General features: G+C 41.4%; 1 protein-coding gene across 1 annotated transcript in view; it reads left to right on the forward strand.

Moving 5' to 3' along the window:
• CDH6 (cadherin 6) overlaps nucleotides 1–25277 on the forward strand; it is a 146833-nt gene that overhangs the window by 59886 nt on the left and 61670 nt on the right. The window contains exon 2 of the mRNA XM_004605565.2: nucleotides 14378–14729. Within this exon, the coding sequence (XP_004605622.2) occupies nucleotides 14502–14729 (228 nt within the window). The 5' untranslated portion in view covers nucleotides 14378–14501. The remainder of the gene's footprint in view (nucleotides 1–14377; nucleotides 14730–25277) is intronic.

Here is a 25277-nt window from a genome sequence, read left to right on the forward strand (position 1 = left end):
AAAATTGACCTGCACAGACACAGAAAGACAGATACCAGATGATCTCACTTTTCTGTGGCATACAAAATAACAGGACAAGAAATGCAAGGAACCAGAGTGAGAAGAGACAGATGGGAGTTGACAAGGGCAGGGGACAGGGGGTTGGGGCCACGTACACGTTGGTGGTATAGAATTGTGGTCTATCTGCATATCTGAACCACAGAACCAACAACACTGAAAGCATGAGGTCCAAATTGCAACAGCCAAATTTAAAAATATGCTAATGAAAGAGGCAAGCTGGGGAGTGGGGAGTGGGTGGGAAACTGAGGACATTGGTAGAGGGAAGTTGACACTGGTGATGGGACTGATATTGGAAAATTGTGACCCTAAAATTCAACTAAGAATAATTTTGTAAATCGTGGTACCTCAATAAAAAAAATTTAAAATAAATAAAACTGACCTATAGACCAGACAACTAGGACTCCAGAAAGAGCGGCAGTAGATTATTTACTCAAGTCTCATCCTTAGAGCTATTTCCATATGATTTCTTGTAGATTTTTTTTTAAGTAAAATCGTGTCTTATATAAACACAAGTGTCTGACCAAATAGGAAGATTGTTTTAAAGGTTTCTATTAAATATGTATGTGATATATTTCTTCTTTTAAGCAATTACACTATTCACTCTGGCCTGGCAGGCTTTCTTCCTAATGGTATTAAAACAAGGGGAAAAAAGTTGGCATGAATATGATATTTAACCGTTCAAATTAAAAGTAGACCTCAAAGCGGTATTTCAAAGCAAGTATTTGAAATAATTTCTCTGTGAAGTAAAACTGGTAATGACTTTAAGGAAGTGAAACACCTCTCTGTCCTTTTTCCACTCAGATTCAACTATTCCAGGCCAAGGTTCTCCCTGATCATCATACATTTTTTATTTTCATCCAACTTACCGGGCACCTTAATTTTAAAAAGAATCTCATAGTAAAGGACTTACTCAACACGATGAAAGTTCCCTTGCTCATACAATTTCCATTTCATGATGGCCTCCCCTTTTTATATAGTTCTTTTCATCTCTTTCTTTAAGGACTTGTTTTAGACTATAATTATTCTTGAGACTCCAGGTTAACACAACCATTAAATCTTGTATAGGTGGATGATAAATTGGAGGCTAACAAGTGTACTGATCTTTTTCTCAGAATTCTTCTTGCTTGAACTCAACCACCATAAAGCAATGTGAAGAAAGACCTGTATTCCAGAAAGTAAAACATACACCGACACAAAAATTACGCTGCTAAAAAAAAAAAAAAGAAAGAAAGAAAAATCCAGGCATGATGAAGGATTGTACCTTGTCTCTTGAAAGTAATTCATGTCTTTTGACTCTGGGCGCACAAGTTGAGAAAAATTCTACATAAGTTAGGTCATAGTTTACAAGTTTCACATTTGGTAGCTTTAATCATTTTTTTAAAGCCAGTTTCCTGCCTTTATCTCTCCAATGGGAAATCGTTCATTTGGTGTCCCCTTACCGTATGGATAACATGGAAAGCAAAGGAGTTTTATATCCCTACAAATAAAAATCCTGAAGTCAGATAATTTTGGTTGTCATTTGGGAAAAAATGACACTTAAGAACTTTATCAAAGATCCAAGAGCAAGCCTTATAAAGATTATATCCAAGTTCAACTTTCCCCTTAAAGCTGAAGCTGCATTACATATATATATATATATCATATATATACATATATATGTATATATATATACTTCAGTCTATACCTATTCAAAAAATTCTGGGACAAAAATCTGTCTTTAAAGCCTTTAATAATTCTTTGCATCTTAATTAATGGCTCCCCATGACCTGAAACACCAAGTATTGCACTTCTGGCATTATTTGTACTTGGCTGAGATTCAATTAATTGAAATTTTTGCTGTTGCTAAAGAAAATGGGAAATGGAAATTTATAGCCATAGATACCTGACTTTAATTTACTGTCATCTGGAAGGAATTCTACATCACTGACAGGACTGCTACGACTAAAGCCAGTCTGTCAGAAAAACTTGATTCTCAAAGATGCTTTAAAGATGTTTTCTTGTGTGTGTGTATGTGTGTGTGTGTGTGTACGTAAGTGCACAGTACAAGCACACATCTCTGCGCCTGAGTATATACATGTGTTTAGTCCCTAAGAAAAATAAGTACTTATTTATAAAAATTTTCTGTGTTTTGGTTAAAAACATCATGATAACAATAATCATTACATTAAAGCCCATGAATCAGCTGCTAAATAATTTTTGATGCTCCAAATGGAACTATACCTGATTTTGACGGTGGTTTATAGAACAAAATTATATTTTGGCTTAGTTTTAATATCCACAGAAACTCATTTCATAATTGGTAGGTGTGCAAAACTGCTAGCACTTCAAGTTCTTATTTTATTAGGAAAATGCATTAGGAAATTCCATTTATCTGCCAGTTAAAATTAAGGAGCAAGAGGCATGCGTAAGTACCAAACATGCCTTTTCTGAGGTATAGAGCTTAGAGAAAATTAATATGTAGAGGGAAATGTTCTTTCTTGTTTGTTTGGGTTTTGTTGTTGCTGTTGATGAAAGGGATCACTCTTGTGGTGGGCCAGCTAAGGAGATTCATCTTCAGGAATATGAGCAGAGCTGGACATTAATCCCAGGGCCTCACACACTCAAGGAACTTGTTTTACTACTGAGCCACTGGAGTTGCTTTTTGTTTTGTTTTGTTTTGTTTTGCTTTTTTTGGGTCACACCCGACAGGAGTTACTCTTGGCGGTGCTCAGGGGACCATATGGGATGCCGGGAATCCAACCTTGGTCAGCCTCATGCAAGGCAAACGCCCCACCCCCTGTGCTATCACTCCAGCCCCTGCTTTTTGTTTTTGAAGTAGAATACCTCTTTTGATATCTTCTGAATTTCCACTCTTATACTAAAATTAATGGGTGCAAATATGTGATATTCTTGCACTGCACTGGACCCACTCTTGGCCAGCAATGAAATCAAAAGCAATACTGGTTACCCTTTACTGTTTGCTTAGCAGGTAGGGATGTTTTACATATGCTATCATATTTAACTGTTATAATAAACTACTTAAGGCTTACTCACTGAAACCAGTGAGTTTCAGCAGTATGTTAATAAACTATAATAGGACTTATGTATTTAGTGATAGCACAGCGGGCAAGGCGTTTGCCTTGCATGTGGCCGACCCGGATTTGATTCCTCCATCCCTCTCCGAGAGCCCAGCAAGCTACCGAGAGTATCCCGCCCGCACAGCAGAGCCTGGCAAGCTCCCCGTGGTGTATTCAATATGCCAAAAACAGTAACAACAAGTCTCACAATGGAGATGTTACTGGTGCCTGCTCAAGCAAATTGATGAACAACAGTTTGTAGTCTCTTAAACAGAGAAATAGCCCAGAGGTCAAGGCACTTGCCTTTCACAGAGCCGACCTAGGTTTGGTTGCTGGCACCACAGATGAGCCCAGGCTGGAGTTACCCCTGAACAGAGGCAGGAGTCAGCCCTGAGCACTGCCAGTTGTGCCCAAAAATCAAAAATGAAAGCAAACAAACAAGCAAAATACAGAGAATAATTCTCACTTAATAGCAGTAATCATCATGAATGAGTTGTGTCTTTCTTTCATCAAAAAGATTTCAAAATAATTTTGAAATTTGAATTATTTCTCTCTCTTTGGGGGGTGGAAGTGGGGTATTGGGGGGACATGTGTCTCTATTCCTGGCAGTGCTCTGGGGCTACTCCCAGCTCTGTGCTGGAGGATGAAGGACAGCATGTGGTCCAGGGCTCAAACTGGGGTCAGTTGCATTCATGGTAAGTGCCTTAACCCCTGTTCTCTCTCTCTCTCTCTCTCTCTCTCTCTCTCTCTCTCTCTCTCTCTCTCTCTCTCTCTTTCTCTCTTTACTCACTTGCTTGCTCACTCTTTCTCTCTGACCACCTCTGATTGTTTTTTTCTACTAAAAGTGATACATTTCACATAAAAAAAATTGATTTCATTTTGTTCTCCCTGTGACTTATCAATTACTTTCCGATAGCCGTCTTCACTAAATTAGCAATCATGGTTTACATGAATAAGTGCAGAAAATAGGGATTCTAGAAAGATAGTCCAAAAGTTAGTGGCATATGAGAAATAGGATGAAAACCTTGATGTTATTCTATTTTTTTCTGTCTTACACACCATGCTCCTGCTATTAAAAAGTACTTCTATTGCTTTAAATAATTAAAAGGCCATATTATTGACCTACCAAAAGACAAACATCTGAACAGTCTAATCTCCCATGGACTCTGTGGAAGAAATTGCAAAGACCTTAATTTGATGACCTAAGAACATCAAATAACAATGCACAATTATTTTGAACAACACTTGCAGTGGGAATTAGCTTTCTGCTGCCCTTCACTGTGCTCGGTGCCCCATTGTTTATAATTACACACGTATGCTGCAACAGTGCGGCTGTTAAATTAGAAATTGAACTTCTCTGACAGCACAAGAAAATTTGACAAAAATGAATGTGGGGTTTTTTTTTGGAGGTTTTTTTTTGTGGGGGAGGGTCCTTTCTTCATTCACTTACTTAAACATGTATTAATTAACTTGTTCTGGCAAGTGTTTAGTAAACATTGAACAAGGACATTTCTTTAGTGGTATAATTAAAATTCCCTTTTAAAATGTTTTGCATGATATTTTATGCGCAATTTGACTCCAGTAAAAAGAGGTTCTAATTAAAGTTTTTAAATGAATGCAATGAGAATTGATAAAAAGAAAAATAAAAGGAAAAAAAAAGCGCCAACAACCCCTCCAACCACACTGCCTTCCTCTCAAGTTCAAGTTTGCTTTGGTGGTCAGTTAACATTAGCCTGAATTAGCTTAGATGTTCCCATCTTCCCAGGGCCCCTTCCGCTGTTGTTAGTCTCGGGGAAGAAACCTTCAACTGCTGTAGTATCCCTTTAAGCTGTTTTACATTATTTATTAAATTAAATTTCTTCTAGCTATTACACCAGGATATTTTGAGAAGCATCTAATTTGGGTTATGACTCTTGTACAAATAAAGTGTTACATAAAACCCTTTGGATGAATGAAGCTATCCAAACATCAAGTGCTGTTCGACTGTTTGTTTCCTATTATAACTGAGTGTACAGGTGACACCTCTATAAATAGTGCTATTTCCAATGACTATAGCCATAGAAGTTTTTCCATGTTAATAGGCCAATAGCAAAGCACATTTAAAAAAAAACTGAGGTGCATCCACATTTCTGTGTGTGTGTGAATGTATCTGAGCAAAGAGGTGGGAGAGAGGAAAGGAGAAGAGTTTTGGAGGAAGAAAAGAATTTGTTTTGCTCGTAACGCATTGATTGACCTAAAATGAAAGATATTTTAAGGAAAGCTCCAAACTCCCCACCTTTAAATTATTCATCCTTTTCTCCTTTTAGTGCAGCTGTGAACAACTCCCCTAAAAGCAGAGCTTTAAATACAAGAATTGTCGGTAATTAATAAGTGATTTACTGGCTCTGAGGATCACCGATGTCTCTCATGATCGCTTTTAATTAGTGGGGATTAAAACAGATCCTTCTGATCACTTTCTTCAACCCTCTGGGTTCTGTGCCTACCCTGGTCAGTGGTGGGAATGAGAGATCAAACCCATGGGCACTGTTCTGTAGGATTAATTGAAGGCTGCGAGCTGAAGGTAGCAACCACCTTTGCTTTAAGGAAAGGCGGGTGGAAGGGCAGGGCCACCCCCAGTGGTGCTAAAGGGCTACTCCTGGCTTAGCTACTCAAGGGTCACAACTGTTGACTCTCAAGAGATCAAAGATGGTGCCCAGGACCAAATTGGGTTTGTCCACATGCAAGGCAATACTATCTCTCTGGCCAAAATTAAATATAACCCTAGATTCCAAGGGGCCCTTACCTAGCGCTGGGGTTTACTTACTAGCAAGCCCATCCACTTGGCTCTCTACTGAGTGCTTTTCAAGCTGTCTCTCGAATGCTTCGAACCACAATGCATCACTCCGAAGACACCAATCCACAGAAACTAAAGCTCAGGGAGGGCTCATGTCCTGCCTGAGATAACATGGACAATAAGAGAGACGAAGGCGAATAAGAGGGAAAACCTCACCCTCCTAAATACTAATGCAACTTTCCCACAGTGATCTTGCTCAAATTCATTCTACCAAGCCACATAGACCTTCTCAAACCACATCGTTAAGAGCTTGGCCCTTTACGGAATGATTCAAAGCCATCATTCAGAACTCCACGTGCTGCACTGCAGTGTGGTGATGCTCTCAGGTGCAGGGAAGTTGTCTGCAGGCTCACTGCTCAGACCATGCATTCAGGTGTCCGACCATTCTTACTCGCAGTCACTGGTGCCTCACCCAGGTATTCATTTCTGTCACAAATGTTGACCTACTGTGGCCTACAGTGGCTCCCTGCCCCCAAAGCCAGCCCCTGACTTTGTCCCTGAGCCTTTTGTCCTGCTGCTACTTGAGGTTTTGTTTTGCCAGGCTACTGTCACCACCTCCCATTTTATTCTGATATTCCAGCCTCTGGTCCTCCTGATTGCCCCTCCTTCCCCCCCCCCTCCTGCCCTGCCCCAGACCTACAATTCTCTGGGGATTTAGAAACCCAGTGATAAATTTGTTTGAATTTTTACTGGAAATCAGAGTCAAGAAAGGCTAGGTGCTATTTCCAGAAGCCAACTACAGCAGAGGCTGTAAACACGGTGGCCAAGGAGCCTCTGCATTAGTTCGTTCCATCCAAATTCTGCTGACTCTGCACCCTCGGGCCAACAAAGCTGTGTTTCTTATCTTGAAGACTAGCATGGATAAGGTCAGTGTTCAAAGGATTGTTGGTTAAGACTTAGATAGGTGTTTGGTTTTGTTGCTTTTGGGGGCCACACCCCACCAGTGCTCAGTGCTCTCTCCAGGCACGCCCCAGGGGCCTATGTGTCACACAGAAGGTGTTGAACTAGAATTGACTAGTGTGCATCGCTAGTACCTAAACTATCTCTTTGGCTCAAGACTTAGATGTTTATAGTGGTTTTGGTCTGGGACAGATGAAACTCTTTTTTTTTTTTCTATTCTTCCTGAGCAAATAGCTTTGTGGCTATTATTTTCTCCCCCCCCCCCCCCAAAAGCCTGTACTGTTACATTTCTAAGGGAATCCTAAAGGCCCAAGTCTAAGGTCACAGCACTATTCAGCACTTATTGGGGGCAGCAGCCTGCCTCTATAGCTCACAGGAGGGGGCTCCCGAGGGTGAGACCCAAGCTGGGATCTGGCCTCCTGACATCGTCATCGCACCCCCTTGAACAAATCACTCAACCTCTCCACGTGTCCATTTAACACTTGCAGAGACAGTAGGATTTCACCCACCACACAGGACTGTCGTGGGACATACAAAGACACGTGCACTATGCTAAGGGAGCCCCGTGCCCAGCACACAGAGTTCAGAGACCGGGCATGGCGAGTTTCACTGGCATTACGATTTATGCCTTTAACTTCAGATTGATCGAAGACTGACCCTGGAGCAGCACAAATAAATCCGGCACCTCCAACTCCTCATTACACTCGAGGAAACTGGGAGACGTCAAGGTCTCTGTGGCGTGCCAAGTTTTACAATGACTTCATGGTCAGCCTGCACACGTGATTCCTTTATCTTAATAATCTGAGGTCTGGCTTTGAACTCCAAGCACCCATGACTAGCCTCTCGCTTCCTGCTGGCCCGCAGCTCCCAGAAGTACTGTCGAGCTGCCCTTTCACTAAGCTATTGAAGGAAGAACAAGATTCATGGAAATCGCTCAGACTAATGTGCCGGTGTGTTTCAATATCTTTCAGTCTTGTTCGAGTTCCGTGGTCTTAAATAGCTAGGAGTCCCAAACAATTCCTGTAACTCCCAGAGGTCCACCTGCAGAGTCTTAATTCACCTAAACATACACTCTGCCACAGGTCTGCTTCAAACCCATACCAGGAATTGCTAATTAAAGGTATAAACTGCTTTCCCTTCCATGTCTTCCTTTCGCATAGGTAAATCTTTTGAGCAAGGACTATTGTCCACAGCCTAAATGCCCTCAGCAGTCAAGCAATATACATAAAGGAATGAAGCAAGAAGGTCTGAGAAAACCAGTGACCATGATGTCATGAATTACAATGAAGTGGCAATTAAACACAAGGTTTCGGGGAGAGCAACAGGAAGGAGGATGCCAGCTGCTGGCCTTGCTTTGGGTGGCAGTACCCCCTCCCCCAAGCCACAGATAAAAATAAACCAGACTTCTAGAGTTGTGTTTTGATCCATAAATGGGCACGGACTGATCTTTCCAGGACAGCCACTGATTTGTTTCTTAATTATAAAGTGTAAAACAAAAAATGCTTGAGAAACAAACTGTGGACCTTGGATGGTTGACACATATCCCGCAGCTAAAACTTTCTTTCATGTAAACTAATTATGACCATCATAATATGTCAATAAATAGCAAAGACCTCACATATATTCTTGCATTTATTCTCTCAGGCAGCTTAAGAGGCCATTAGTACTCAGATCAAACCCATTCTATAGACAGAGCAATTGAGACACGATTTGGTCCCCAATACACCCAGCTAGTGTTGGTCATGGCTGAAACTCTTACCCATACACATAGTTGGCCTGAAAATGTATGTGCCCATATGTTAAGACTCCCTCACACCTGGTGAAATAGTTTGGGTCTTCCCAAACAAATGGGAAAAGAACTCCATCTTTATCCTCTGATGTAAGAGGTTGTTTGTTGCTGGTTCGGGTAGTTAGTTTTGGTTCATCCTAAGTGAGTATTTTAAATCCACAAATAATTCCTTGAACCTCGACTACATAGAAAACACCATTTTCTTTGCTCTAGCACATTTGATTTTATCATCATTAATGCCATGTGTGGAATATGATTTTAGAAGGAGGATAATGCTGTTGAAAAAGCTTCATCTGGAAATACATCCGTTTGCAAACAGATTGGCATATTATCCACAAATATAAACATTTACAAAAAATAAAAAAAAAATTCAAGCATCACTGGATGGCTGTTACCATAATGATTCATTGGCACAAGAGAAGTGTTACATGGTAGGAGATGCCAGAGCTGTTTGACACGTTTCAGTGGAGTTCATTACACACACGAAACGGAACCAATTTTACTCAACAGTGACTTTGACATTTACAGAAAAATGAAATGGAGGTTTAGAAATGAAGACTTCCTGGGCAAGCACTACCCCCCAAATTTTAAATTGGCTCCCACTTTATGTCACCACTGCTAGCATCTCAGCCATGCTCTCTCGACTTATTTTTATTCTCAACAGGTGGCAGCATATTCAAACCCAAGGTCCTCAGGTGATTCGAAAATGGATCTTGAACAAACTTAATTGACCAGAAAATTCTTCCCTCGGAATAAGTACCGTATATTTTGGAAAGATTACATGTCGGAAGACATGTGTCCCTTTGGCTTCATTCTCTTTCCTTCCTCCTGCTTATCAGAGTTCTCCCTCTCAAATTTGCTCGATTATAATGGCTGAAGTGCCATCCACATCCCAATTGCTCCCAAGACAGTGTGAAGCTAGAGCAGTTTCAGAATCCAAACCGGGGATTGGTGAGGTCATGAAAGATGCTAAATGGTGATAAACAACTAAGACTCTCTTTTACATTGTTAATGAGATCATATGACAAGATGTACCAAAAATTAGTAAGGGTTATAATAAGTATGTGGGGAAAAAAAGAGACTGCATTGCTAATTTATTGGGTCATGCCAATAGGTCAGCATGACCTGTTTCTTGGACAATACTTTTGAAAATGTTTTGTGTGAGCAACATCATGCAGCAAACTGTGAGAGAATTCATATGCAACACCATTCTTTGAAATAAACAATTTCATAATAGATTTTAAAGCATCTCTACTCTGTTAAATGGTGCAGGTTTTCCCCCTAATGTTGCAGTTTTTGAATGCTTCCTGTGCTTTCCCTGCCAAAATTAAGGTTCTGCATACCAAAGAACGAATGTGCTTGATTTAATTAGTAAGCCCAGATAACATTGTAGTAATAGTGCATGGATTAGAATTAATCAAAAGTGCCAGAACAAATGTTTTCTGAGTTCAAATTCTAAAACTTTCAAGCATTTATGTTGCTTTTAAATCTGCCTAACATTTGCTTATTTGTTTGTCTGTAAACATTATAATAGAATCAGTATCTCCAAACCAGATAAAACAGTTGAATCATTCAGACCGTTATCAAAGATAAGTCACTGGAGAAGCAGTTCAATCCATAGAGAAGTTTTCTAATTATCATATTAATTATTTGCAAATAAAAGGTGCTTTCAGAATACTCTAGGGAACTTTCAGAAACTATAGTCTGTCTTCTCATTCTATATATCCCTCTGAAATATTTTTACATTATTAATTTGCAATAATCTGGGGGAAAAGAGTTTGCTAATCAAAAAAGAAAACTTCAGGCCAGCTTCTGCATTAATTATCACACATTCTAAATTGGTAGACCCTGAATTAATGAGGCCCAGGTTCCTCCTAAAGAGTATGCATAAAATAAAAGATGGATTTGACTATGTACTCTTGTAAAGACGAAGTATAAACGCATAAAGGCTGCCAGTTCCCCCAAAAAAATTATTTTTCAAAATATGTAATTAGCAATACAATGAAGACTTTGTTTTACTGCCCATAAGCATCTTAATTACCTTCTACCTATCATTAAAAATAGGCTCCTGCAAACATTCAAACTATTTTTCTGTATCAATCATGTTTGCATATAAGAAATTGTCATATACAAATAGTTACCTAGAAGAAATTGAAATTTCCCATAAGCCCAGATTCCGATAAAAAATCATTTTTTGATCGGTTACATAATTATTTCTGTCCACTGCTGTCATTAGGTTGCAATTAGGCAATTCAGCTTCGATCCTTTGTGGTGGTAGAGTGCCCAAATGAGATTGCTCTTAATGGGACACCAGGCTTCACACTTGGGGCTGTGGGACGTTCCAGGGATCAAACCCAGGGCCTCACACTTGCCAGGCATGTATTCTACCTCTAAGCAACATCCCTAGGCCCTGCAACTTCTAGTTTTGAATGTTTTTGGTTTACTCTTCATGCCTGGAAGAGATGGGGACAGAAAGATACACAAGACATCTCGGTTTTACATTCTTCTCTTTGCCACTATAAAACTTTTCCTCCTTGATTAGCCATGCCTGCTCTCCTAAAATCCAGTGCCTACATCTGCCCTTATTTGACCTTTTGGTCTAATTTCAAATATCTACAAAAGGAGTAGCACATCTAATCCCTCGAAACTACTCTAGGCTTCTCCTGGGCTTTAATTGCTTAGAAGTCCACTTCCCCCTCTTTCTCAAAGTTGGATCTCTTCCTTTCTTTATTTAACTTGTAGCCAGCTAGAAGCTTAATTTCCTGGCGTTTCGTATCTAAGGCCATGCTTGGAGCCTTCATGTTTTTATATTAAAATCTAAAATATGTATGGCATTCATTTTAACTCCATCAAATCCCTGTCCAATAAAATATTAGAATAACAGGAGGGGCAGAGAGTTAGTATAGCCAGTATGGTGCTCGCTTAGCACTCAGCAAACCTGGGTTCAATCCTGGCATCCCATATGGTCCTAGAGTATCACACTTGACAGTGCTCTCCGTTTTGCTCTGCAGGGACTTTATCTTTGCTGCTTCTGGAAAAATAGAATAAGTACGTAAGCCTAAGAGGGAATAATGTTATTTCTTAGGCTTTGCAGGGTGTTCTAATCAGTCTTTATATGCAAAAGAAATAGTAACAACAATAATAGTGATAATAATAATGATTACAGTTAATACTTAAATGCCTATTGAGTGCTGTTAAGTGCCAGGCACTGTTGTAGGCATGCAATGATGTATTTCTAAATTCTTATATGTATTTACTTGCTATAATTATCCCCATTTACAGAATAAGAAACTAAGGCATTAGCTTAATAAAACAAAGCAATTTCTCCAAGTTTATACAAACTAATGGCAGAGACTTAATTCAAACCCAGGCATTCTGACTCTTGTCATGAATCATCGTATGCTAAGTTATACACTCAATAGTTCATATAGCTTGCAAGAGGTTTTTTTTAACTGTAGAAATTCACAAGAAATCCATCCTTCTAAAACCAACCACCAAATATAACTACATCATGGTAATTTTAGTAATTTTACATATTGGGTATTTAATAAGGACCCACACTGCCAAGTTGATAAGAAAAAAGATTGGGGTTATAACAAAACCCGTTATTCTTGCACACTTGGAAGTACTGTTTAAATTTGCATCACTTTAAAAGCTCATTATCAACTAAGCACACGCACACAAAAAAAATTTAAATACTTGACATTTTGGTATCTGTGATATTAAAAAGAACTAATATTTAATATTCAAGTGGCAACAGCTTGTCGAGTTTGCACACAACACCCACAGGGATCGATTTTTCTTTTCAAATGGCCTTTGGAAGTCTGCCTTTTAAACAGCTGACACCTCCATTCTCTGCATCCCTCGTTCCTGGCAGCACCATGGGGTCCTCCCAGAGTGTGTGGTAACAGACGTGTAATTCTTCACTGCAGGATTTGTCTATGCAAATAATGGAGAATGTGGGAAATTAAGAAAAATGTAATTGCTGCAGAATCAACCTCCGTGCAATCTTACTGGGAAAAATGAATCTGTGTCTTTCGAGGGCTTTTCTCCATATGCTCTTCCCAGGCCCGTTACAGGGCGTCCCATGCGGACAAAAGCAGCCCTGCCGCCTACTTGAGCATCAGTCATTCCACAGCTGAACCCAAGCCACGCAGAGACAAGGATACTGTCGCCTGGCATTTTTCCAGCATGACTAATTGTCACAGTACTAATTTACTCACCTGTGGAATTTTCAACTTCCCCAGACTGCTGTCGAGAAGATGCATAATAATGGAATCAAGGTTTTAAAATGCTGAACACCTCGGAAATATTTCACTTATGTGCCAGCAGGAAGCTTTAGCACATGCACACGTTAGGGGGCTGTAATTACGCCTGGCTGGGGTTAAAAAGGTCACATGTATGTTCACCTGATAGGGTCACAGGAGAAAAGAGAACAGATCTTTTCTGTGCCTTTAGAGTGACTATACCAGATCAATGTACTATTGCTGTTGTGTTCTGCATTACAAGGCACTTCACTTGGGGGTTGGGATTAGTTAAGAAACTATTTTTCCAATAACCAAAGAGCAACAGAAATCATTTGTTAGATTTTTTTCTCCCCCTTCCCCCTCTCACCTTCCACCCAGAAGAGTGGAAATGTTTAGGATGGAGAGAGAAGCATGCATTACCTTAATTACATCAAGTGGCAAGCCAACTTGCAGCATCTTTGGCAGTTAGACTGATCTGAGGAATTTATTTTAATGTCACATTATATTCTTGAAAATTAATTGGTCACAAAAACTCATCACACACAAGTATAAAAACTAAAAACAGCTGGTTTTTCTGAAGATTGCACTCATTAAGAATCAGAGATCACTAATGCATCAGTGAAAATTACATGGTAACTGATCAGTGTTAATATAGATGCTTGATTGCTTTAGATACAGCTAAAAATTTAGAGATCAAAATCCTGAAGTTTATACAAAAAATTTCATAGAATTGTTTCTCTCAATTTTTAATACTCTGTTAGATACAAATCCCACCGTTTGTTCATTAACATTGTAGGTTATTAGGTCCCCTGAGAGGGAAATGAAGTTACCTGGGCAACTTGAGAGAAATAGTGGGTTAAATGCAGGCTTATTTTCATGCAGAAATTTCACTTCAAAAACTTCAGTATGCTAATATGCATGCTGAGGAGGATACTTTTCCAACCTTAATTGACCCACACCAATCTATCACAGCTCAGCTCCAGAGCCAGGAATCTGCAGAACATACTCATTTCACCTTGGCTTTTGCCTATATATCACAGGTACTCAAACTTATTCTAGCAAATGCCAGCATTATCCACCGCACTCTGGAACTGAATTGCGGCGGGCAGTGGTCTTCTTTGCCTTACACTTGACATGAGTGTACCTACAGGATCAGAAACTCAAGCTCATACTCCCAGCCAGACCTCCGTCTATGTACTCAGGGGTGGTGACAACTATCCTCTCTGCCATGCTGACCTCCAGTACTGCTATTACTTTAAAAAAAAAGGATTTCCAGAGGATAGCAAAGGGGCAGGAAAGCAGCCGTTCCCTGCCCCACCCATGCCTTCCCCGTAGCTTCTCTGAAAGACCCTTTTCCTCATCTCAAACCCAATGGCCAATTTATTCTTCTTGTGCTATTCAAATTGCTGTCCTGTTTCTCTAGAGCATCTCTGATCTAACGCTGAATTTTAAGCATCTCTAAAAACGCTGGATATGTTCTTATTCTTTCCAGATACCCTCTGAGTGCCAAGCAAAGAACATTCCGCATGAGAGGAGGAATGAGACGGGCTCCAGGGCACTGAAGAAGAGGCACTTCCAAGAGAGGACGCTTGCTTTCTCCTGGACTGGGCAGCACAATGAGAACTTACCGCTACTTCTTGCTCCTCTTTTGGGTTGGTCAACCCTACCCAACTTTCTCAGCAACGTTGTCTAAAAGGACTAGTGGTTTCCAGGCCAAGAAAAGGGTCCTGGAGCTCTCTGGACACAGCAAAAATGAGCTGAGCCGTTCCAAAAGGAGCTGGATGTGGAATCAGTTCTTTCTCCTGGAGGAATACACGGGATCCGAGTACCAGTATGTGGGCAAGGTAGGAACTGCATGGGGCACTTTGACATTCTGGTTGTAAAAGCCTGAATAAGTGACTTCTAATAAATTGAGGGAAAGGATGGGAACTCTTCCCAAACACAGTAAGAATTGTTGCTTAGCTGCTAAGACTATTGCCGCTGTTTATTCAAGTAGTTTCGGGGAAGAAGACTAGGCAAGAAGCTGAGAAATGTTAGCCCTGCCACAAAGAAAGAGAAAAATGCTCCCACTGCAGATGAAACGCCCACAACCATCCACATAGGATTATCATAAATCCTTTAATTTTTACTTTGGCTTTAAAAATGTGGTCCAGCTATTCTATAACGTAGGATGGATAAAAATAAGAATTGAGATTAAGGAGTAAGGAAGGGAAGGCTCCCTTTTCATTCTGAAAGCAACTATTCTCAGTACTAGTGCTTTGGCCAGGTTCAAACGGACTGTTTCTGAACTCTGTTCCTAACAGTGCCATCTAGTCTCCGCCCAGAGGGAGACAGGTCTTTGTCCTAACCTTCCTCTTACCTTATATTTGGTAGTTACTGCCACTGCTATTGTTCCGTTTGGTCTCAAGAATGTTGGTAAGAGGCAGGCGTCAGAAGCTGGTGATTTTTATTGTGACAAGGTTCACAAAAGAGAAAAATGATTATGTAAAGGGGCTTCTTCCAAATAGCATCTGACCATTTTAAGAACTGGAGGAAGTAGATTGAAGAAGCATTGTTTATTATATTGCCCTCACAGATTACTGGAGCTGAGTCAGGGAAATAGCTTGGTTATACTGACATCGTGGGTTTCACTGAAATTTTATCACCAGCTACAATCTTGTTGCAGAGTATCTGCATACCGCAAAGATATTTTTTTTTAAAAAAGGAACAGGAATACAGGTTAGTTCTTTTCAGATTTTGCACTTCATTATATGTAGTGATAAGAAAAATAATGGTTGCATATCCTTTAACAAATCAGGAGTGAATGTGATAGGTAATAAAATGTCTTTGTTTATGATTAGAGTGATGGCTTTTAAATAATTTTAAATATCTAGCAGACACGAAGCATAAATTTTGCAGGGTCTAGGGCCTACATGATCACACTTCAATCAGCGATCAAATATCCCTGAATAGCAATATGCCAATATTCTCTTTAAGTATTTAGCACTCAAAATGAAGCAAAGCTCTCCCTGGGTTAGGTTGAGGCAACTAGGCATCATTCCAATGAAGTGAATTATTGATGTGGTATAAAGTAAGAGAGGAAGTATTCAGTGAAGGGGTGAACATCAACACAGATCCCCAAGGATCAAGCCTTGTATTTGCTGTAAAATTCACACAGTGTGTAACTGCTGAAAACAGACAGTCCACTTACTCTTTTCCTCAGGGAGAACTGCATAGCACTACATCAATAGTGCCATTGTTGTATAATAACAATAATAATAATAATAGTAGCAAAAATAATAATCTCTGTCTCAAATGTACCTTCTACAATACAATTTAGATCTCACACATACATCTTAAAATGTGCTGGATCTAAATTGCCCTTTCTTGACTCTTTGCCTTTCTTCTCAAGTTGTGAGGTCTTTATGCATCAGAAGCTACCACATGTGTTTAAACAAAGGTCCGGGACATTTCGGGATGCTTAGACGCAACACTGGACAAAACTGCAACCGAGTGTTTCACTGTTCAAATAGTGAACAGCGACGTGGCCATGGGGGAAAGTGAAGCTGAGCACTCAAGCAGTTCCCATTCTGTAGCACTGTGTGGTCGCAGTGCTGTTGTGTGACCCAGGCTGGGTTACTAACCATCCCAATTTTCCATGTCTCTGTCTAGAAATACAGGTACAGTGCCTACCCCATGGGGTGTGGCACTATAGTTTGTTAGTGACAGGAACCTGGCATCTAAGGATGTTACTGTTCTTGTGATCAGAGTCTGGCTAACCCCAGTTCTATCCCCAGCACTGCATCGTCCCCTGAGAGCTATAACCTTGGAGTCCATCTCTCTACATCTCGCCTCCTTCCCCACTAAAGGTTCCAAGCAGCACCATGTCCTTGACTCTCACATTGAACCATCAACCTGTTGGCCTAGAATCACCGGAAGAGAGTCTCTGGACCTCTGAGCACTGTTTGAGAGCCCCACCACCACCACCACATTACTATCCTTGGTGAAAATAATAACAACAACAATAATAATAATAATATCAAATTGACTCCATTAAATCTACCCATAATACACTGAAGTGGAATAGCGATTTTTTTCTATCATTGCAAGAAACAAAGGAGGGGTGACTGTAGGACATGCCAGTGGGTGGGAAATGAAGAGCATGGGAGCTTCTCTTCATAATCGAGCTTCAGCTGGATCCAGTGGACTCAGGCATTTTATTGACAGGTGCAGTGGTGTCCCTGGGCCGGCTCCTCTGCAGCTCCCTCGCTGCTGGAAGGCACAACACTGGCAGGAAGAAGAGCTGGGGAGAAGGTCCCGTGCAGGCTGCTTCTGCACAATTCAGAGAGCTTCTGTGCCACTGATGCAACACCTTCCCAAGTCCATTTACCAGTTGTGTTCATCAACAGACGAAGGGTGGGAATTGTACAGTCACAACTAAAAACAAACCCAATTAAAAAGGAAGGACTGTAAATTACGGTGACTCAAATAAAATTAAGAAGAAGAAAAAAAGACTCATGGCCCAAAGAGAGAGTACAGAAGGTTTGAGGTGCTTTCTTTGCATGAAACTTGATCCAGTTCAATCCCTGGCACTAATATGATTTCCTGAGGAGCACCAGGAATGATCCCTGAGAACTACAGGGGTTGGCAAATAAAAACAAATATTTTTTTAAAGACCCCAATTATTTTTTTAATTTATTTTATTCTTTAATTAGTTAATCACCATGAGGGTACAGATACAGATTCACACATTTTTCAGGTTGTTTTTCCCTCATACAATGTTCGCAAACACATCCCTCCACCAGTGTCCATTCTCCACTACCATTAAACCCAGTATCCCTCCCACCCCCCAATCCCATCTCCCCCCACCCCACACTGCCTCTGTGGCAGGGTATTCCCTTTTGATCTTTATCTCCAATTGGGTGTTGTGGCTTGCAATAGGGGTATTGAGTGGCCGTTGTGTTCAGTCTCTAGTCTACTTTCAGCACGCATCTCCCTTCCCTTGCGGGATCTCCAGCCACATTTTACTTGGTGTTCCCTTTTCTATCTGAGCTGCCTTTTTCCCCAGAATGTGGGACCAGCTTCCAAGCCATGGAGCCAACCTCCTGGTACTTATTTCTACTATTCTTGGATATTAGTCTCCTACTCTGTTATTTTATGTTCCACAGATGAGTGCAAACTTTCTACAAAAGACCCAATTATTTTTTTTTATTTTTTATTTTATTTTTTTTATTGAATCACCAAGTGGAGGGTTACAAAGTTCTCAGGATTATGTCAGTTATACAATATTCAAACACCCCTCCCTTCACCAGTGCCCATCTTCCACCCCCAACCCCCCCAGTATATCTGCCGCCCCCTCCCACCTCCCTAGTCCCCACCCTTGTACGTGATAAGTTTCACTTCATTTGCGCTTATCTCGATTACATTCCATGTTTCAACACACAACTCACTACCGTTGCTGGGGTTTCCCCCCAAAAAGAAAAAGACAGTCCTATTGCCAATGAGGCATTTGATAATTCTCCATTACTAAGCATATAGAGATATTAAGTCCTGCTGTTTGTTACATAACTTTTCTTTTTCCCCCTTGCCCCGCGACACCGAGTTCACGCCTGTTTAGTAATCGCCACGCTGTCTGACAAAGGGAAAAAAACCGAAGAGGATGGTTATTTCCCGTCATCAGCCGGTGTGGGGCTCTGGCTTAGTTGATAGTCTAGTAGAGTGTCTACAAGCCATTTCTGGAACCAAAGCTCTTGCGCTGATATTGGCTCCGGCTCGAGATACCACCAACGTCCCGCTGGTCCATGTACCTAATTTTCCCCTAATTTTTCTGGGTTTCTGTCTAAAGTCCAGGGAAAAAGTTGAAGGAGAGAGAGAGAGATTTCCGCACGGGGGACCTGGCGGAAACTCTCAAGTCACATACTGCAGGTTGCTGGTGGGCTGCCGGTGTCCCAAGCAGCTCCATCCTCTTCGTCAGTCATTCTGGGGGTGCGGGCGCGGAGAAATGGGAAAGCCCACGTGGCTGCACTCTCTTTAAGTGTCCGATGTGGGCGGAGACCGGTACTTCCCCGCCCTCGATCCCCCGCCAGCCGCGCCGCGCACTTGGGTGCGTCTCTCCATTTTGTGCTCAGAAGTGGGGTAAATGCTGTGCTGTGCCCAGAAGTTGAGGGGAAGAGAGATAGATTAAAGAGAAAAAAAAAAAGAGAAAAACGCCAGGCCCCCACTCGGGGGACCTGGCGGAAACTCTCAAGTCACATACTGCAGGTTGCTGGTGGGCTGCCGGTGTCCCAAGCAGCTCCATCCTCTTCGTCAGTCATTCTGGGGGTGCGGGCGCGGAGAAATGAAAAGACCCAATTATTTTATAAGAATGTTTCTCCCTCATGTATCAAGAAGATGGTCCATTAATAGACCTGTAATAAAACTTGATGAGATGATCCAGATACCCAGCTCCAAAAAGTCAAGAAATCTCTATAAAAGGGGAAAAAAAGGAAAACTGGTTAGACTATCGCAGAGGTTCCAGCACCCTATCTATTCACAGTGCCCTTAACATCTCAGTAATTACTTTACAGTACCCGTAGGCCAAAGGAAATACCTAACAACTGCACCTAATAAATAGTGAGGTCCAGAGAACTTAATAAGCATCTGTGTTCTAACAGTGGAGAAACTGAAAAAAAAGGGGGGTGTGTGTCACTAGGGGGGGTGGGGTGGGGGGGAGTTGTGGCAAAAAAGAAACTATTTTATTCTTAAATAACCAGTTACTTAATGAAATGTCTGTACCTCTTGGGAGTTACTCAACTTCCCTAACTGGATGCTTTCCTCTTATTTCTCTTTCCACATTAATTTTTTTCCCCACTACTCTTGCTTTCTATCACAAGGATGGTGCAAAACACGGCCTCATAAATCAGACGCCATGAAAGGAATGTTCTGCCACCTACTGTGTGCATGATCACCTATCTTAAGCTAGCAACTCACAAGGCTTCTGAAGGGGCTCCAATGTTGCTACCTTTCCTTCAAAAATTTAAAAATATGTTGTGGTACCATGGTTGTCTATGAACCTCAGGTTCCTTCACTGCACTCTCAGAACCATGCGGCCTTGGAAGGATTGGTTTATAAAGGGATCTAAATTTGTGCTGTTCGCCCTACTAAATAATAGTTACTCAGGGCTGATCCTTTGGGCCTGAAACTAAAGAGTTTGATTCGTATCATGAAACAAAAGTGGCTCTGAGAGCCACTGAGGACAAGAAATGCAGCTGAGCCATTAGCACTAAAAGGGGAAGAACTTTTCACAGACGATATATCTATTTACGTTTGTGTGTTTCTTGGCTCCAGTTGAGCTCAGTCAACAGGATGCTAGTGATTTGTGTGTGAGTAGATGCGGAAGCACAGGGTTATCGGATGCAGAAGGAGATGGTTTCTAGGATCCAATGAGCATCAGGGAAATAGAAGAAAGCAGAGTGTGGAGGGGCAGGAGAGACAGCTCAACAGGCTGCGTATGTGTTTTGCATATAGGAGTCCAGCTTCCATACCGAGCACTGCATGGTACCCCTAGCACGGGCAGGTATGGCTCCAAAACAAAGAGGAATAAAAGCAGAGTCAAGGGGCCAAAGTGAGATCATATTTTAATACAAAGCACAAGCAATGACCACAATGGCAGCTTCTCTTCTCTTTTGTGACTCAATGGGTCATCACTAAGATGCACACAGAGGTACCAACGTGCCATGGGGGAGGAGGCCTTCGCAGTGAATAGGAAGGGAGGCCACTAATCCCGCCAACCAATGGCCACCTCTGGGGGCGTGTCCTGGACTGGGAGGCAAGTCCTTCAGCTATAGATACAGACACAGTGTAAGTAATAGAACACGATTGTTGTTCTTCTCAGTGACGTGACCATCTGGGGACAATGTTTAGCTAGGTTAGCATAAGCTCATACCAGAAATGCAGAATCCAGGGTCTCACCTGAGAACTACTGACTCTGAACATGTTTCACCTAAAGCCCCAGGTGAACTATAGGTACATTAATATTTGGGGCACTCTGAGGAAGAGGAGGATAAATATTGGGTTGGATACCTAGAAGCTTTTCAGGGGCTATTCCTGACAGTGCTCATTGGTCCTCAGGGGACCATATACCATGTCAGAAATTCAAGCCAGGATGTGTGGAATGTAAAGCAAGTACCCTAACCCTTCTACAATCTCCCTGGCTCTGCTTTTTTTTTGTGGGGAAGGATATTTGGGGGCTTCACCCAGGACTTTCCCAGAGATTAGGGATCACTCCTGACAGGGGGAACCATGTGGTATATTAGGGATCAAACCAGGATCAGTTGCCTGCAAGGCAATTGCCTTAGCCACTGTATTATCACCCTGGCCCCAAAACTCTGCTTTGAAAACTTCCTTGGCTTTTAAAATGACCTCCCCTCGGGGGAGGTCTCATCTCCTCAGAGATTCTGCTTTTTGTCGGCTTTTAATTAAGCGATTATGATTCTCCTATGTGGCAAAATTTGAGATCCGCCACTCTAGGGCAATAATTGCAAGTGTGTGGCAAGTATTATGGAAATATAAAGGCGAGAGGCCAACTGGCCTCAGCCTTCAGCATCACCTCATGCAGGACATAATGATGCTGGAAACAGGTGTGAAAGGAGGAGCAGGTGTTAGCATACGCTGCAAAGGGAGAATGACCAGGACTTCCCAAGTCATGGGATACAGAAGCCAAAGGAGAGTTGCCTAGCGAATCGGTCCAAGATTTTTTGAAATTGAACCATCAAGAGAGTGTGTCACCACTCAGAAAGTTAGGAGATTGTTTGATTACGTACAACACCAATTTATTTGATTACATATGAAAGCCTACTCAGGCTTAAGGATACTTTGTAGGAAAAGGGAAGCCTCCATCTTTTCTGGGCACCTCTTGGCCCTTCCACCAACTTTCTACAACAAAGAACTGTCAGCACTGATTCGCCTCAGCTTAAGCTCAATTTAAAAAAAAAGAAACAGCTAAGGAGGTAGTTAGATTACATTTTTGACATGGATATTCATTAGTACCAAGATTAACATATGTAAAATCTCCACATGCACACTGGTTTGCAGACGATCAATAAACAGCCCACAGCAACACTTAATTCCCGTGTCTGCTTCGTTTGTGATTCTCTCCTTCCCCACACTGTATACACACACCAGACTCCTCTCTATTAGCATTCGAGATGCTTCTATTTTTAGCAGGATAGCAGAGATATGTTTTAAGGCACTTGTGCAACTGCATATTTGGGGGTTTTGGCTTTTGGATCAGATCCAGTGGTACTCCGGGGATACCGCTAAAAATTTGCTCAGGGTCGTTTCTGGTGCTCCAGGGACTGTTTGGTGCAGGGTTTGAACCCAGGCTTCCTGCTTACAAAGCATGCACCCCAAGCCCTTTGAGCCATTTCCCAGCCTGAAACCGCCTAATTTTATAGATATTTTCTGACGTCAGCTTTTTTGGAAGTTGGTGCTGGTTTTCCTTTGGGGAGCTTTACTCCAAATGGATATCTATGCTTTTGAAAACTATCCTTAAAACTTCACTTCTAGTTGAGGTCCTAACATACAGATTTCTCTAATATGCCTTTCTCTTGAGTTCTTTAAAATTAATGATTATCCAATTCAAGGAAGCCACTAGTCTCGGGATAATTAGACAGTAATGTTTTCACAGCCCATAAAAATAAAAGTTGCCCACCATCTACACCTTTAAAATTAGGGATGAACAGTTATTTGTTGCTATAATTATGTGAGGCAAATTCAGCTAACACACAACAATATTTCATCCATTCGGAAAGACCATTTAAAAGACGTTGTCATTGAAATATTGCTTTCTTACCTCCCTTTTCATTTTTTTTTCCTGAAGAGAGTGTAAGAATGGAACCCTCCTGCAGCTAATGCAATGGGTGACTCAACCTCACGGTCGCTTCAGATTGAAGCCCCGTGGCAGCAAACAGCCAGTGAGCCTGGCTTTGCTCCACGCTGCCGGAGGGATCCTCACAGATCCAGGTGTACTTAGTTAGGAACTTCTATCGTTTTCACAGATGAGGAAGCTAAGGCTCCGAGCAGTCAAATATTTCAGTCCAGGGTTTCAAACAGCTAAAGGTCATCCATCCTCTCTGGTCTGACATCCTTACTGCTTGCTTCTCATCCCTTCCCTAGATTTCAGTAGTATCTTCTATTTCCAGCACATGTTTGACATTTTGTGATTTCCCTCTCCAATCCCCTAAATACCTGCTGAGAACCTGCTGAGTGAAACCCAAGAGGAGAGAGACGTTTTTTAAGTTCCCTATTAAAGAGCCACACAAATATGTTTGCCTTGTTCCTTTTGCTTTTTTCTTGATTTTAATTTCCCGACCACATCAGTGATATTCAAAATAGTTCCGTGTGAGCATTTTAAAATTAGATATGCAATTAGTAGTCTTTTTTGGTCATCACGATGAAAAAGTGTCTTCTTTTTATTTCCCCTGATAACCTTCTCCAAACTTCTGTTCTGGTTCAGTGACCTGCAATAATCTTTTCTCCCTGAGTCAGAGCAAGTGCCTTGGGCACATCTTTCTTCTTCATCATTTAAATTTAATGCTCAGCCACTTAACATTATATATTTCAACTGATTAGTGTATTTAAGAGAATTGCGCCTTGCATGTACTTTTTAAAAAAGGTTTCGAGAAGTAACTTCCCAGCTGCTGATATTAGCAGTAATCCTCATTTTGTCTCCAGCCTCATTCAACTGATTCCCCTTTCTCAGTGACAAAATCTTCCTTACTATTGGATGTGAAGAATGTGGCCCTGGGTAACAGCAATTCTGGGTCTTGAACATCCCGAGCCCTCTCTCTGCACAGCCACCCATGTGAGAGCATTTAGAATGTCTGACCTTGGTCACACACCCACAGGCAACTGTTCAGTTGCCCGGATCGTGCAAGCAGAGGAAAATAGAAAAAGCCAGAACGAGGAGAAAGTTCTGAATCCTCCAACTCTCACATCATTATAGCTGCGGAATCCTATATCCTCTTGCTTGTAATTCAATTTGTTGAATAAAATAGGAGGATCAAAGTGAATAAAGAGGAGTTAAGGGTTCAGATCCCTTCTGTTCCCACTGAGCTCTTTTGCCTCCATGTTGCATGTGTGAAAGAGCTGGAGGTTGTTGGAAGGTCAGACATAGATACTCTCGCTGCTCGTGCAAGCAAATCCTTCCAAATCTATCCCACAGACATCAATCTTTCTTATTACCCAAACTTATTTGCATGATTTTTAACCATCTGAATACTTGATCTGAACCAGAGCTCATTTGTTATAATATTATGGTTCTGCCATGGCAGATGGGGATATAAATCAACAGAATGCCAATATCTTGTTTAGATCTCCTTTAAGATCAGAATCCCTAATTCTCATTTTGAATAATTTTTATTTCCGAACCCATATTTAAAATACCATGACATATCAGGACCCAACAGCCGATAGGTTCATACCCCACTGGTTTTGTTCATTTCTCTGCTGGTGAATGACAGCATCAGGATATTCTTTTATATGGGAGGAGCAGAGAATCTATTGCAATTCGTAATTATCACTCGAAGTTTTAGAACACCTCACCTTACTAAACAAAATTAAAAGATGTCTTCCTTAGGGGAGAGAAGACAGCTCCAGAGACAGAGATGCCTTGCATGCTGAAGGCCCTGAGTTTGATTCCCCAACATTACATGATCTCCTGAGCACTGCCAGTTGTAGCCATAAAGGTCCCCAGGCACTGCCAGTTGTGGCCTCTTGTTGCTAGGTCCTAGTCTTGAGTCATCTGGCCCATTGGGATCATTGGGATGTGGTCATGAACTCCCCAAGTATTCCTTGGGAAGCCCCCCAAACGTTATCTTTCCACCCTTTTCTACCAAAAATAAATAGGTAGGAGTCTTGCCTTTAGTCATCTTTACCACATTTTGAAATTATGTTAATCTGTTTAGCTTAAGTGTCATTGGAACATCACAGAGGTCATTCTTTTTGTGCAGATACAGGCTGCTGATAGCTAACCTACAAGTCTCTGTGTCACCAGTTATGAAGATTACATTGTGACAAAATCCTAATGAGCATGTAAATATGTCAGTATTTTTGGCAAATTTCTTTCCACTTAGTACAGTGGACAGGGCACTTGCCTTGCAGGTGGCTGAACCAAGTTCAATCTCTGGCTCCCCCTATGGTGAGTGCATAGCCAGGAGTAAGCCCTGAGTTCATAGCCAGGAGTAAGCCCTGAGTTCATAGCCAGGAGTCAGCCCTGGGCAGCACCACTAGATGTGACGCCAAAACAAACAAAAAATGGCTGAAGGAGAGTGCAGTATTCCCTATAAAATAATCAGAAAGATTTTTTTCTTATTGGCATTATTAATAAAAAAGTAAAAGTAACAAGCATTCTATAAGTCCTGTGTGAAGAATGC

The sequence above is a fragment of the Sorex araneus genome, chromosome 1, assembly GCF_027595985.1.
Source record: "Sorex araneus isolate mSorAra2 chromosome 1, mSorAra2.pri, whole genome shotgun sequence".
Lineage (NCBI taxonomy): Eukaryota > Metazoa > Chordata > Mammalia > Eulipotyphla > Soricidae > Sorex > Sorex araneus.